Source organism: Aedes albopictus, chromosome 1 (genome assembly GCF_035046485.1).
Source record: "Aedes albopictus strain Foshan chromosome 1, AalbF5, whole genome shotgun sequence".
NCBI classification, from domain to species: Eukaryota; Metazoa; Arthropoda; class Insecta; order Diptera; family Culicidae; genus Aedes; species Aedes albopictus.
This window is the reverse complement of record NC_085136.1, coordinates 82,507,355-82,523,554: the sequence shown is the minus strand read 5'-3', so window position 1 is coordinate 82,523,554 and position 16,200 is coordinate 82,507,355. Positions and strand designations below refer to the sequence as shown.

The 16,200-nt window shown below is 43.5% G+C and overlaps 1 protein-coding gene across 1 annotated transcript; it reads left to right on the top strand.

The window, feature by feature from the left end:
* The first annotated feature begins 8,807 nt into the window (after positions 1-8,807).
* On the top strand, positions 8,808-10,469 carry LOC109424617 (U3 small nucleolar RNA-interacting protein 2). The gene is made up of 3 exons (XM_019699785.3): positions 8,808-8,958; positions 9,018-9,766; positions 9,827-10,469. The coding sequence occupies exons 1-3, from the start codon at positions 8,908-8,910 to the stop codon at positions 10,431-10,433; spliced, it is 1,407 nt and encodes a 468-aa protein (XP_019555330.2). The 5' UTR covers positions 8,808-8,907; the 3' UTR covers positions 10,434-10,469.
* Positions 10,470-16,200: the final 5,731 nt, after the last annotated feature.

The window sequence follows — 16,200 nt, the reverse complement described above, 5'->3', positions numbered from 1 at the left end:
TAAAAACTAACCATAGGGTGTATGGTGGAAACCATTCCTGCACCATACAGTGTACCAGCTACAATAAAGTGTATTGTAATGAAATGGTTCGCTATACTATACATTTACATTGGATTTTTTTGTAACAATATATTATACTGTTTTTCTTACGTTTGAACCATCGAGTGAACCATTCACTTTTCCGAAAAATTATTTTTCCGTGAATTTTTATTCAGTTTAAGATTTTTTCCGTGCTTTGTTTTGTTGATGTGACTTTTTTGATGCATTTTGATGCAAAGGAAAGGAAAGATAAAAAAGTGATAAGTTGAAACATCAATTTAAAGTCAATAACATGTTTAAATCAGTGGTAAACCAGATGTCCTAAGAAATGCAGGTCCAAGCAGGGGTCCAAGTGATATGGCGGGCTAGGTGTGTAGAGTGCGATGAGAGAAATACGAATGTAGGCCAACCCGGAAAGATACAGGTCAGATTACCGTAAATCAGTGGATGAGTTCACCACTATTCTTTCTGTATTTGCATTTAGGGGAGTTTTCTCCTCTTCTCTCACGTGAACTTGCCTTCAACCACAATCGAATCAAATGCGATTGACAAACTTTATCTTTGACGTAGAGCCATCTTTAACATATGGACTGGACTGAACACTGAAATGACTTTTAATATAGGTTCGTCTGCGGGTTCGCTTTTTAACCTAACTTATATTTGAATCGAACTTGACAGTTTTCTCATGAGTTGTTATGTATTTCAAACTTTAGTCAAACTGGTGCCTCAATATTGCAATAACGGTTAAGCACGCTGTAATGATACTTATGTACCTCGTCACCCACTTCATGCAACTACATTAGTGGTCTAATAACACTTAGCGCGCTCGGCATAGTTCCATCATGCCGCTCAAAGTGTTGCCACAAATAATGCTAAGTTCGCAAAACCCGGTTATCTGGCTGGTGGGGCATGGGAGCCTAAGCTTCAACTGTTAATGCAATCAGAGACTACTCAGACTTAGACGTGGACGATCCTATATATGAAGGGTTATCCAAAACGCTCTGAAGAATTCCCAAACCGCATTCTAATAAATCTAATAAGCCTAAGATGTCATTAACAGGAAGAAAATTGCAAGATAATATAACAATATATGGTTTATGTCATGTAAAACAATACAACATAACAATAGAGAACCATTCCAAAACCATTTGATTTAATGTATAATCAGTAGTGAAATTACAATTAAAAACAATTTATTTACGGTACATTTTATTGTTTGAAACCATTTATGTACCATACAATGTACGGTATATTTAATCCCACGTATCAGTATTTTAAACAATTCATTAACAATATAATGTATGGTTTTGCAAAAAAATATATATGGAAAAAAATATTTTTTTATATTGTTACGATACTTAACAACCCGTATAATATATTGTAAAAATCTTATTTACAATTCACGGTATGGTGTCCTACATTACATCTTATTGTTTTTGTATTTTTATTTTTACAGTGGTGTCTACTGTAAAAATATGGTTCTAAATAGTACTGTTACAATACAACGTTCGGGTTTTCTACTGTATTTTTTATTCGGGCTGTGAGACCTGTATGGAGGGAAAGTTATCTCGTGCTCCGATTCCGCGACAGGCTGAGCGGAAGACTACCCAAGTGCTCGATCTGATACACACGGATCTTTGTGGACCGACGAAGACGCCTACACCGAGTGGGAGCAGGTACCTGATGACGGTGATTGACGACTACAGTCGGTACACTGTGGTCTACTTGTTGCAAAAGAAGTCGAAGGCTGTCGATCGTTTGATCGAGTACGTCAGGTATGTGGAAACTTTATTCAACCGTAAACCCAAAGTCGTGCGCTCGGATGGTGGAGGCGAATACGTCAACGAACGACTGCAGAATTTCTTCAAAAGTGAGGGGATTAAGTGCCAGTATACAACAGCCTATACGCCGCAGCAGAATGGTGTTGCCGAAAGAAGAAATCGATACCTGCAAGAGATGGCGACAACGATGCTGCTGGATGCGAAGCTCGAGAAGAAATACTGGGGAGAAGCAGTTGTTACGGCAGCGTACCTCCAGAATCGACTGCCGACGAGGGCCGTCGACGTCACTCCGTTCGAGCTGTGGTACGGCAAGAAGCCGTATCTTGGACACCTACGAGTGTATGGGTGCAAGGCGTGGGTACACGTACCTGATGTGAAGCGCGGCAAGTTCGACAGTAAGGCTCGCAAGCTGACCTTCATAGGATATTCCGAGCAGCACAAAGGTTACCGTTTTGTCGATTTGGCCACGGAGAAGGTTACCATCAGCAGAGATGCCAGGTTCCTGGAGATGGATGAAGCTCAACCCAACTAACAATTACTCTTTTTACAAGCACCTTTACGACGAATTAATTCAGCATGGTGCTGAATAACATTTGGATAATTTTCAGGCACAACCTTTGTTCGGGTTTTGTTCACACAAATTTGGAGAAACAATAAAGCATAGTGTTGTGTACCAACTGAACTGTTTGTTGTTTAAAACATTTTACAAACTGATAGTAAAGCTGTTATTCAGCTACTGTAAAAATGATTTAAAAAAATAAAATGCAAAATTTTTCAATTTCTACGAGAGTTTATGATTGACACTTTATGCTGTGAACAACTATTGTGAAATAATAACTACAAATACATTTACCTAAATCAAGATTCGAACTCGAGACCCATCGATTGCCAGCCGCTTGCCTTCCTATCTGCGCCATCCTAGAGATGATGAATTGACGCGCTCAAATCAAAACATAAACTTCCCGTGGTTGTATAATGATTACACTTTGACTCCTACTCAGCAGTGGTGAATAATGTTCTGTTTATGGTTAACAACTGAAGAACACGTTAATTCAGCTGCTGTTCAGTAAAAACCACGTGTTTTTCATTTTGTACACTGAGTCGAAGTATGATGAAACGAAAGCGCTTTTTTTGACTTGTGAAAAACACATTGTACAGATACATGTTCTAATTTTTGCATGTACTTGACAAGAAGCAGAAAAAGGTCTTGTTAAACTATTTTGTAAAGAAATAACTGCAAGTCGAATAAAAATATTATTAAACGCTTGAAAAGTGTTTAAATTTATAATTGTTGATACCGATACGAAAGGTTGAACATTGGCTACTTTTTCAATTGAAAAAACATTTGTACAGTAATGTGTACAGCATAATTTTAGTTCAGCTATCATTGCTATTATAAAGCAACAATTCAGCATGCATGCTGGTTTGCGGCTTGCGATTGTTAGTTGGGAAGGCCAGGAGGAGGCAGCGGTTGAGCCCGCCGCTGAAGAGAGCTGTACGGAATTACCACCATGTAGTACGCCGAGAACAAATGATGAACCGTTAGTGGAACCTGAGAATCGTGAGCAGCTGGGGGACCATGAGGATGATGCCGACGTTAACAGTGAGCATGAGCAGTTTTTCGACATTAGTTCCTCGTTTTCGTTTTCGGATGAGGTGAAGGTGGCAGGGCGCAAATTTTTGCCTGTCACGAAATTTTTCGCGTTTGAATTTTCCCTATTTTCAAATGCTAAGAAGAATTAGGAACTTTGTGTGATTCCGATCAATCCGGACCATTTCGTAGTGTGCAACGATGTCCGACAAAAGGAAGGAGGAAGAAAAAGAAGATCCGTGTACATCCTGAAGACGATGCGGCTAAAGGACAAAAAAGGCAGAAGAGCTCTGGTCGTCATTGAGTGGGTCAAGCGGGCAAAAGTCCGGTGGGTGATCGTTACGCTGAACAATGCCGGGGCGTTGATCCCGACGGCCTTCTTCCCGGCGAACGGGAAAGGCAAGCGGTGCTTTTTCATCAAAATTCGGAAAATCTTTCTGGATGTGGACTGTTCTCGGGAGCAAATCATGTAAGTACGGTGGATCTGTCGGTGAACCTGATCGATGACCTTGCCGCGATAGTGGATGGAATCCTCTATCCGATCATCAGCAACCCGCGCAATCCGCAAGGCTGGCCGGACGTTATAAAGAAGGACGTCGATAGCCACTTCCAAGACCTGCGGAACATTATAACCAAGGTAGGTTGGTAGGTGGATCGCATCGCATGGTGCGCAAAACTTTTCAACAACTATCATCGTTTTTTTTTACGAAATTGGGATTGCACGAATCGATTCACGGTTCGTGGCGAGAATGCATTCGGTAGGTATTTCTGCCTATCGGCTTAATTTTAGTGCTTCATGGAGGGGAGGGGACAGTGGGCAAAAACGGTTTAAAGCACGACTTTAAAGATGACGTCGGTAAATACTCCAGATATGATTCATGAAAGGTCACGGAACATGTCCTCAGATCTTATCACTTCCCCGTTTTCGTGAATGCCTGTGTAACCGCCGAGTTTTTGATAAATTTTCTGTTTTCTTTTGAATTGTTCCGCGTTCTGTCAGGCCGTTAAACTAATCGTTTCCTTATCTCTACATTCATGGGGGCATCCTCTAATGCGGTGGCTATAATTTTATGATCTTGTTTTTTTTTATTTATTTATTCATTTATTTTTAATCAAGTTGAGTATAATTATAATTGATTGCTTATCAATAGTTTGCCAAATTAGTTAACAATCTTGTTTTTAATACTATGGCATTATATTCATCTAATTCCGTTTGTTTCGTGTTCGAAGGAACTCATTGATGCTGTAGAGCAAAAATCGGAAGTAGGGATTTGAATGGCATTTTATCACAAATGAACATTAACATCATAATAAGTTCATTATTTATATAGGTTTTGAAAAATTATTCTTAATACTTTCCGTTTCAGCGATAAAGGTAAATTATTTGATTGACGTATTTGTCGTGTTTTTCGCCCTTTTCATCTCATCCAAATTCCAACATAACCTAATCATACTAAATTCCAGACCATTCCAGTTCCAAAATCCTATTTCATTTCTATTTACGAGAGCGTCGGTGAGTCGCTGGCATCTCGATAAGTAGATATCATCCCTTCCTTATTATCCCTTCCCATCCACATAACGTGTTTCTTATCGTTTCAGAGAGCGATCAATGGCGCTTAAGCCTAGGCTTGTTAGCCAGGACACATGGTCCAAATGCCTGTGCCCCATCCCGGAAGCAAAAAGGCCCATGGAGTGACAAATTTCTTAGCTATGTCACTCCCAACGTTGGTGTTAAAAAAATCACTTACACTCACATCAACACATCTACATGATCAACTCAAATACACTTACACAATCTGAATCTTGCCGCATCACTCGCTTATAGTGATTCCCCAATCAACCCTTTCCAAATATCCAACTCCTTGACATCTATGGGGGTGTCGGTGAGTCGCTGACCTCTTGTAAAGTAGGTGTCATATCATCACATCCTTTCCTATCCTCGTAACGGAGAAGATGGGCGTGGCCGGCAATGGAAGTTTTCATGTCTTTTTTACTTCAACCTCTGATTGGATAGCTGTTCCTTCCCAAATAGCATTCCATAAGCAATTAGAATAGGAGTATTAAAGTTTTAACATGAAAACTTTCAGTATGCAATCTACGAATTACTCCGTTACAACGCAACGCAACGCAACGCAATTAGTTCCTCGTTTTCGGATGACCCGTTGGCGCTGAAGGAAGAGCCACAAGACAACGAAGAACCAGAAGTGGATCCAGAAGGTGGACAAGGTGCTGGCAAGCCGTCTCGTAGGAATCGAGGCAAGCTTCCGGGTCGTTACTCGGACTACGTCGTTGGAGTAGTGAAACAGCAAGCGAAGGAACCAGTTACCTACAGTGAAGCAGTGAAGAGTAGCGATAGCGATGCTTGGCGGAAGGCTATGGACGACGAATTCCAGTCACACCAGCGAAATGATACGTGGGAGCTTGTGGACCGTCCGGCTGGAAAACGTGTTATTGGTAGCCGATGGGTCTACAAGATCAAGCAGGACGAAACAGGAGAAGTTGTACGGTTCAAGGCTCGGCTGGTGGCTCAAGGCTTCGCGCAGCGATACGGAGAAGATTTCGACGAAGTTTTCGCCCCGGTTACGAAGTATGCGACGCTGCGAACATTGTTGGCACTGGCAGGCAAGGATCGATTATTTCTAAAGCATCTGGACGTCAAGACCGCCTACCTTTACGGTACTATCGACGAGGAGGTGTATATGCGCCAGCCGGTTGGATATGAGGTTCGTGGGCAGGAGCAGAAGGTTTGTCGTCTGAAACGCAGCATATACGGCCTGAAACAGTCAGCGAGGTGCTGGAACCGGAAGCTGTCGGAAGTTCTACTGAAGCTTGGATTCGTGGCGTGCAGTGCTGATCCGTGTTTGTACGTGGCCGTGAGGAACAGCAAGAAGATTTTCCTGGTTGTTTATGTGGATGATCTGCTCGTCGGCTGCGCGTCTGAGGAGGAGATTGCCAAAGTGTACGAGGAACTTCGCAAGGAGTTTGAAATTTGCTGTTTGGGCGAAGCAAAGTATTTTCTCGGCTTGGAGCTGCAAAAAGAAGACAACGGATTCTACAGCATGAGTGTGAAGGCGTACATTGAAAAGTTGATCGTGAAACTAGGACTGCAAGATGCGAAGGTTTCGAAGACGCCGATGGACCAAGGGTACGTGAAGGACAGAACAACGAGCGATAATCTGAAGGATGCCTCTCAGTACCGAAGCGTGGTTGGTGCAGTGATGTACATAGCGGTAACAGCACGCCCCGATATTGCATCTGCTGCGTCCATATTGGGAAGAAAGTTTAGTGCTCCGACGGAAATCGACTGGACTGCAGCAAAGCGTGTCGTGCGCTACCTCAAGGCAACGAAAGACTGGAGGCTGAAGTTAGGTGGTGAAGGCGGCAAGCTGCTGGAGGCGTATTCGGACTCTGACTGGGCAGGTGACCTGGATACACGCAAATCTACGACCGGCTTTGTAGTGTTCTATGCAGGAGGAGCCGTGTCGTGGGCTAGTAGGCGACAGAATTGCGTGAGCCTCTCGTCCATGGAGGCTGAATACGTGGCGCTGGGCGAGACTTGTCAGGATGTGCTGTGGCTACGACGATTGCTTAGTGACATGGGCGAAAAGCAGGAATGTGCCACTACGGTGCATGAAGACAACCAGGGCTGCCTTTGTTTCGTCAAGTCTGAGCGATCAAGCAAGAGGACCAAGCATATCGAGACGAAGGAGTGCTTCATCAAGGATCTCTGCGACCGGGGCATGGTGAAGCTCCAATACTGTCCCACGGATGAAATGAAGGCGGACATTCTAACCAAGGCGCTTGGGACGGTTAAGCATGACCGTTTCACCGAGCTACTGGGGTTCGTCAAAACCTCGGTCAAAACCTAAGGGCCAACCGTTGAGGAGGAGTGTTGGCAGAAAGCAACGGTCACCCCTACTTTCGACCAGATGACCGAACCCATGGACCGAACCCCTTTCAGTGGATCTGGCAACACAAGTGTATTTTGACGTTTCTCTTTTATGTATTATAATAACAAGATGTTTGTCAACAGAGTTTTTTTAGTTCAATAACAATATATTATGTGTTCGGCACGTTCGTGATTTCTCTCCGCGATATTTCCGAGTTTCCCTGGTGATTTTTGCGATTTCGTAACGTTGTTCCGCAGCGCTCCTGTTTACTCTGTTCAACATAGACGTGTCAATAGTCTATTTTATGAGGCTAGTCAAACGACAGAAGTACGTGCTCTGATGTTTACGTTTTCAATCATCATCCCTTTGATGATGGTTAATGACTGCGCGCAAGTCAAGCGTAGTTTTTGAAACTGGCTAAAACCATAATAGTCTATTTTACGAAACGACAACAGTGTTGATAATGATATTAACACTCACGGGCTTGGGCGCAACCTCCTGTCAAATTTTCATTCATGAAATGAGCGATCAGCTGATCCCAAACGTCTCGTAAAATGGCTCATTAGAAATTTTTTTTTTTTTCGCAAGTTAACGAGTGAATCGCAACGAAAAAAATACCTGATTAATTATTGAGTTTAGTATACCGCATTTAGTTCACCACTGGACTGCGAACTGCGACTTCATAAGTGCGAAAACGTGAATAAAAGTGCGCGATTGCATCAAATCAGGTTGATGTCTTCGGCGCACTATTTCTTTAATCTATGGTGAACAAGTGCTCTGAAGACACCGAGTTGATTTGATGCAATCGCGCACTTTTATTAGCGTTTTCGCACTCGTGAAAACTAGTGCGATAGTCCAGTGGTGAACTAAATGCGCTATATTGCTTCTACGGCAGCTTTTGAGCCTATTTTGGCTCAAATTTCTCATATTGCTTTTTTCACTGAAAATTTTCCTTGCTTCGCTGAACAACATGACGTTTTCTTCCAGCGAAGGCTTACGCGATACAGAAAATCGCTGAATTTTACACTAACACTGCACAAAATCTGTCAACAATAACTCAATACACATGCATTTTCAGCGAAAAGATCTATTTGCGTGACAACAATCCACTCCCATGACTACCGGGCGGCCGCCGTCAAATATCAGGATTGCCAACTGTCCGGCGACTGCTGTCAGTTTGCTTTGTCGCCGAATCTGGCGCTGGGTCTTCGGCGCGGAAACCCAAAGGTGGGAATAAAATTTTGGGGATTGCGCGCAATATCTCCAATTTATCGAACAAGTACCTTTTCAAAAATTACACGATATTCCAGCAAAACAAACGTGCGTGGAATTCTGTCAGTTGACGCCGCTGCTGCGATCAGCTGTTCTGAAACGTCTCGTAAAATGGCTTGGCGAGGCTTATGGCGTGATTTTCGCAAAACAGATCTCGCATCTAACGCCCTTAATTTACTGGTCACCCTGGACCATCAGTTGTCAATTGACAATAAACAAACGCACATGTTGTGTTTTATTTATTTTTTCAGCTGTTCGCCTAGCCAGCCATTTCTGCACGTTGATTTTGTGAAGTGGGATTTTCCTTGCAGTTTTCTCGTAAATTTCCGTAAAAATGTCATCCTTTTTCCTTAAGGGAAAGCCCCGAACCGCCACCAAGCGAAAGGTATGTTTTACAATTGAAATAATCCCAAAAATTGTTAGTAATATATGAATTTGTTGCAGTTCGAAAAGCCGAAACCGAACAAAAAGGATATCCCATCGGCGCGGAAGGAGAAGGAAGAATCCGATGAGGAAATCGACAGCGACGAAGAGGAGGAACACACGATTGCTGCCGCAAGCGGCAAGAAGTTTAACTTTGAGGATGAAGATGAGGGTTTTAAGGAAACGGTCCAGGACAAGCGACTGCGGTTGGCCAAGAAGTACCTGAAGGAAGTGGAAGATGCGGAACGGGTCCGCAAGGAGGACGAGGAGATTCACGACAGTGTCAGTGCCGTGCTGAAGGAGGATTATCTGGAGAGCATTGGGCGGTTGTACAGGGAAGTTTCCACCCGGTACAAGGGATTCGATTTGGAGAAGGCGGTCAATCTGCGGTGCAAGCAGCAGCATCTGTCCCCGACCTGTTTGTGCCTGACGGAGGATGACCGATTCCTGTACGTGGCAAACAAGAATGGGATAATTGTGCGGTGGGATTTGACCAAGAAGGAAAGGACGGCAGTTACGAAATCGCAGAAGACGGCCGTGCTTGGGTTGGCCATTTCACATGATCTGAAGTTCCTGGTGGTTGCGGATGGAACCAACGAGATCAAAGTGCTGGACGGAACCACACTGGAAGCGGTGAATAGTTTGAGCGGACACTCGGACGTTGTGACGGGGGTGGTGTTCCGGAAGAATACCCACCAGCTGTACTCGTGTGCGAAGGACCGAACGGTGAAGGTTTGGTCCCTGGATGAGATGCTCTACGTGGAGACATTGTGAGTGAAGTATTTTAAAGTGTAGGTAGAATAGATTAATGCATGTTAATATTGTTTCAGATACGGCCATCAAACTCCAGTAACGAGCATCGATGCACTCTCACGAGAAAGGGCAGTTACATCCGGAGGAAGCGACTGCTCGATTCGCATTTGGAAGATCGTGGAGGAGTCCCAGTTGGTGTACAATTGCCCACCCAGCACCGATAGCGTCGAGTGCGTTAAATTGATCGGTGATGAGCATTTCCTGTCTTGCGGGACCGACGGATCGCTCTCGGTTTGGAGTTCTGGTAAGAAGAAACCGATGAACACGGTACAGTTAGCCCACGGGAAAACGACAAATGGGGAGGCCAACTGGATCACGGCCATTACATCCCTATTGAACACGGATGTCATCGCTTCGGGTTCGTGCGATGGATTTGTGCGGGTTTGGAGGTTGGTCGGAGGTAGCAAGACTATAGAACCGCTGATGGAAATTCCGGTGGAAGGGTTCGTGAACGGGCTGACGTTTAGCAGCGATGGAAAGCAGCTGATCGTCTGTGTGGGTCAGGAGCATCGGCTAGGACGGTGGTGGACGCTCAAACAGGCGAAGAATCGAACGATGGTCATTCCGTTGATTGTGGCCGACGATGAGACGAAAGGTAAGCGAAAGAAGAAGTTCGATCACTAGGGTATTGTCAATAAAAGTTCGATGTACGTTGTGAAATACGAGCAGCTCTAATGATAGAATAGATAAAGAAAGCCAAATAGCCGTATACATTTCAAGACGATATTAGTTTTTTACTACCAAATCGGAGTAGCTGTATCCCGAGCAGGAGAAAATAGCTGAAGAATATACCAAACTGAGGTATGACAAACCAAATACCTATACTGTTCGGGTAGGGAAGAGTCTTGTAGTAGCATTTTTTATGTGCAGCTCAAAGCTAAAAATAATAATTTTATTATGTCGTTTTCGTTTTTGCGGTGGTGCTACACCGGTGTAGCATTTTTGCACCGAAAGTGTTCGTTTTTGATTTTCGTGCTACACCGGTGTAGCACTTTTTCTGCACCGCTTAAGATAGTGCAGCACTCAAATACTCGAGAGTGTAGCAGGTGTACACCGTCTCCACCAATCAGCGTTTGCAAAGTAACAACTGTTGTCAATATTTTGGTGTTTATACACGCACACCAATGCAACTGCACCGAAAATGTTCGTTTAAAGTGTAGCACGAAGCGGTGTAGCACCGCCGCAAAAACGAAAACGACATTATTTGCGCAACTTGTAAATTCATATGCATTAACCTGTACTGCACAATAAGTCATCATATATACAAAATCCCAGCGTTGTCTGTCTGTCCGTAACGCTTTGAAATGTTTCATTGAAATGTTTCACCAGAGGTATATCAAACTTAGAAATTTCGAGAAATATCTGGAAGTTATTGGACTTTTCAGATATAATAGAGAAGAACATTCTGGAATGTTGTGGAACATCAAAATGCTTAATACTTCCAAAAACTATCTGGAAGTTACTGAAAGTTTCAGAAAAAAATAACGTTCTGGGATGTTCTAGAGTATCATACTTCTTAAATGTTCGAGGTGTGTACTTAGAAGTATACTTTCAGGCGTTTTTGATTTCTAGAACATTCTCCCATTCAATGAACAAAGGTGGGGGCTGGCTCATCGAATCTTCCGGTCCGCTTTAGTGCTTTATGCATCATTGTGGCCAGGTGTTGTTCTAGTTTTTCCAACTGTATTGTAAAGCATGAGCGGTGATCCTTGGCATCCTTGTGAAATTAGGGGACTCGGAATGTTGATCGACCACCGATTACTGCTGGCAGATGCAGTGGAAAGTTTGTCTTAATACGTATCAATCGTCTCTGACAAACGAGAAAAACAGACTTCACTGATTACCTGTCTCTGAGCCAAATATGGTATAGAGTCTTCAGTCTCCGATTAGTCGCTTCATGTTTGATGGAGGCTTTCAATCCAATGGGGTAACACAGTCGCTATCCGAATGAAGAGAACAATATTCCGCGTAATATATCACAAATCAAAAGAGGTGCGGTACATTACGCGGAATGGAGATGCTGAATTGGGTACCAGACCAAGTCCCTGCTGGGTGGCACGAAATAGATGAGCCATAGACAACAGAATCGTCAATGTCGTAGGGCATAGTATGTGACTATTGTCGAAACAACACTATTTTTGGTCATTGTCCAACCAAATCATAAGCGGCGTCCACTTACACTAAGCGCATAACTATGTTTAGGTCATGATTAGGATGAAAACATTGGTAAAATATAATAACACTTTTTAGTTTGTGTAGTTAGTTGAACTACAGTTAACTTTTATTGAGACATTTTCTGTAGGTTTACTCTGGATTGCAATACATAAGCTGCCCTTTAACTGAATTATTTTATAACAGTAAACAACATTATTTCTTCTTGATAAAAGATGTATTAACAAAATCATTTAAATGTGGACATAGAATTGCCAAACTATACATCTGATCAGATATATTTCCGGTATAAAAATTTGGGGTGGAGAGTTAAACACCTACGGAAAATAGTTTTTCAATGTCAAACAAACATCACATGAACACAGCTACCAATGAACCAAACCTTCTCTACTGTCTTCAAATTTTGCCGCTTCCTATCCTCAATTGAACTTATCTGACACTAGTTAGGACTGTCTGTGGAAAACCCGGGTTCCTAATTCTGGGTAGGACTTGTTAAAACAGGATGTCTGATATGTACTGCGGACAAATGGGCTGGAAGTACTGAGCAATCACAATTAGGGGCTGTGGTCTGGGCTCTAGTGACCACGTGGTTTATGGACAGCCCCTTAGTGTCGTACTAAGGGGCTGTTCATAAACCACGTAGACCAAAATTTGGCCATCTCAGACCCCCCCCCCCCTCCCCCATCGTAGACTTTTGTCCATACAAAAAATTTGAAATTTGTATGGAGCGTAGGCTTTGAACAGACCCCCCCCCCTCCCCCCAAAAAGTCTACGTGGTTTATGAACAACCCCTAATCATATTAAATGCATGCTTTTCTACTTACATCCCGAACGTCGCCAACCGGCAAAGAGGACATGACGAAAAAAAACGCGAGATGGCCCTAACAAAAACTAGAAAGGCGATGAAAATGGTCACCGATGCAACGATATGGAAACAAAATAGATGAGAAATTATCGATCAAATCATAATCTATGAACATATCGCTAATGTTCTTTATCATTCTTTCTTTTTCTCGTTTCAGCAACAAAATCGAAAGCTCTCTACTATCTCTTCATTTTCTGCCTCTTCCCATCCTATTCCCACATCTTCCTATATCCTCTATCCCATCTATTTAATGTATCTGACACTTGTTGGGACTGGTAACGCCAGCGCCTGCCTGTGGAAGATCCCGGTGTGCTAATTCGGTGTAGGACATGTTAACGGGGGAGGCTTAGTAGGTTCACATCTGCCTACAAGCAGATGGGCTGACAGTTGTCGGCCTGGGTGTGGACTGAGCAATTACAATTACAATTACAATTACAATTCTCCCATTCAATGAACAAAAACCCTACAACAGTCGTCTACGGTTAAAAAGTAGTATGCACATGGTATAATAAATCCTGGTGCTTCTGATAAGTCCAATGCTGAGTGAAATGTTTCACATATTTATTGATACACTGGCTTCTGAGGAGAAGTTTTCTCAATTGTCATTCTAGAAATTTCAAGAATCTCCTTGATGGATTAAAATTTTCTTTAATTATGTTAGTAGATCAAAAACGAGTGCATAAAAATAGGGCTGCGTGAAATAAAACCCGGAGTTGTCTATCTGTCCTCCCGTCACGCTTAGCAAAGTTTCACTGAAATATTTCACGTATAGTGGTATGGTGTAAATGACATTGTATGAACTAGAGAAATAGGAATAAGGAGAAGAAAAAGCAAAAAAAAAAAAATAGGAAGGAAGATGAGGTTTTAAAAACTGTCCCAGAACTTTCCACGAGTGCTCGAGATTGTTCTTTTTTTACAAATGTTCGAGAGGTTTTCAAGCATAATGGAATATTCGAAAGTTCTCAGATTGGCTAACAAAAACTTCTGGAGCTTACCAAGAAGATGAAAAACAAGTTCAACAACATTCTAGAACACTCTTCGGAGGAATGAATCAAATATGCTATCTTTTCATAATTGGAAGAAATTTCCGAACTTTCCAAAAACATTCTTAGATGAATAAAAATACAAACATTTTTGAAAAAGAATGGAATATTTAGAAGCTATCTGTTCTGAATACGAATAAATTTTAGGAAAATTCCTGTGAAAATCAGAAGATGAAATCAAAAATTCAAACATTCCCGAACATTCTTCGTAAGAATCAAACCAATAACATGCTCGAATATATAGCACGAAAAATAGCGTATTGAATTCGGACGAACCTGCCAGAAAAATACGAAGAAGGTAGTAGGATATTCTTGAACACTTCAGAGGAATAAATATAGTTTGTGAATAAAATTGAAGATAAACTTAAAACGCATATCAAACGTTTTAACATGAAGCCATTTAGACAATTCTAGGAATTGCGAAAACGTAGGGTCAGCAAGTCTTAAATAGTTCACCCGAAATCCTTACGCTGAACTGCACACCGTCCATCGTTGTTCATATCAGTCTGGTAAGCTTCCCGGGAAAGCTGTTCTTGTCCATACTTTTCCATAGCTCTGTGCGGTCGATACTGTCGTATGCCGCTTTGAAGTCGATGAACAGGTGATGCGTTGGGACCTGGCATTTCTGGAGGATTTGCTGTACGGTAAAGATCTGGTCCGTTGTCGACCGGCCGTCGATGAAACCGGCTTGGTAACTTCCCACGAATGCATTTACTATAGGTGAAAGACGACGGAAGATGATCTGGGATAGCACTTTGTAGGCGGCATTCAAAATGGTGATCGCTCGAAAGTTCTCACACATTAACTTGTCGCCTTTCTTGTAGATGGGACCAATTATCCCTTCCTTCCACTCCTCCGGTAGCTGTTCGGTTTCCCAGATCTTGACTACTAACTGGTGAAGACAGGTGGCCAACTTTTTCGGGCCCATCTTGAAGAGTTCTGCTGCGATACCGTCCTTACCAGCCGCTTTGCTGTTTTTGAGCTGGTGGATAGCATCCTTAACTTCCCTCAGCGTGGGAGTTGATTCGTTCTCGTCCTCTGCTGCACCAACATAGTCATTTCCTCCACTGCCTTGGTCCTCCGTGCCTACATTCTCTTCGCCATTCAGGTGGTGGTCGAAGTGCTGCTTCCACCTTTCGATCACCTCACGCTTGTCCGTCAGGAGGCTTCTGTCCTTATCCCTGCAGTTTTCGGCTTGCGCCACGTAGCCTTTGCGGGATGCGTTGAGCTTCTGGTAGAACTTACGTGTTTCTTGTGAACGGCACAGCAGTTCCATTTCCTCGCACTCCGCTTCTTCCAGGTGGCGCTTTTTCTCCCGGAAGAGACGGGTCTGCTGCTTCCGCTTCTGTCTGTATCGCTCCACATTCTGCCGGGTTCCATGCTGCAGCATTACTGCTCGCGCTGCATCCTTCTCCTCCAGAACCGCTCTGCACTCCTCGTCGAACCAATCGTTTCGTCGACTCCGTTCTACGTACCCGATAGTGCTCTCGACTGCTTTCACTGTACTCCAGCAGTCCTCTAGAAGGGCCACATCGAGCACACCCTCGTCCGGCAACGCTGCCTCGAGATTCTGCGCGTATGTGGTGGCGACATCCGGTTGCTTCAGTCGCTCTAGGTCGTACTGGGGCGGCCGCCGGTACTGTACATTGTTAATAACGGAGAGTTTTGGGCGCAGTTTAACCATCACCAGGTAGTGATCAGAGTTGATATTAGCGCCACGATAAGTCCTGACGTCGATAATGTCGGAGAAGTGCCGTCCATCAATCAGAACGTGGTCGATTTGCGATTCCGTTTGTTGTGGTGTTCTTCAGGTGTAACGATACGGGAGGCTGTGCTGGAAGAAGGTGCTACGAATGGCCATGTTCTTGGAAGCGGCGAAATCGATGATGCGTAGGCCATTTTCGTTCGTCAGCTGGTGGGCGCTGAACTTTCCAATCGTCGGTCTGAATTCCTCCTCCTGGCCTACCTGAGCGTTTAGATCCCCTATGATGATCTTGACGTCGTGGTTTGGGCAGCGGTCGTACTCGCACTCGAGCTGCGCGTAAAATGCGTCTTTGTCATCATCAGTACTTCCGGAGTGTGGGCTGTGTACTTTTATTATGCTGAAGTTGAAGAATCGGCCTTTGATCCTCAACCTGCACATTCTTTCGTCAATCGGCCACCAACCGATCACGCGCCTCTGCATATCACCCATCACGATGAAAGCTGTTCCCAGCTCGCGTGTGTTGCCGCAGCTCTGGTAGATGGTATGATTACCTCTAAACGTTCGCACCATGGATCCTGTCCAACACACCTCCTGCAGCGCTACGAT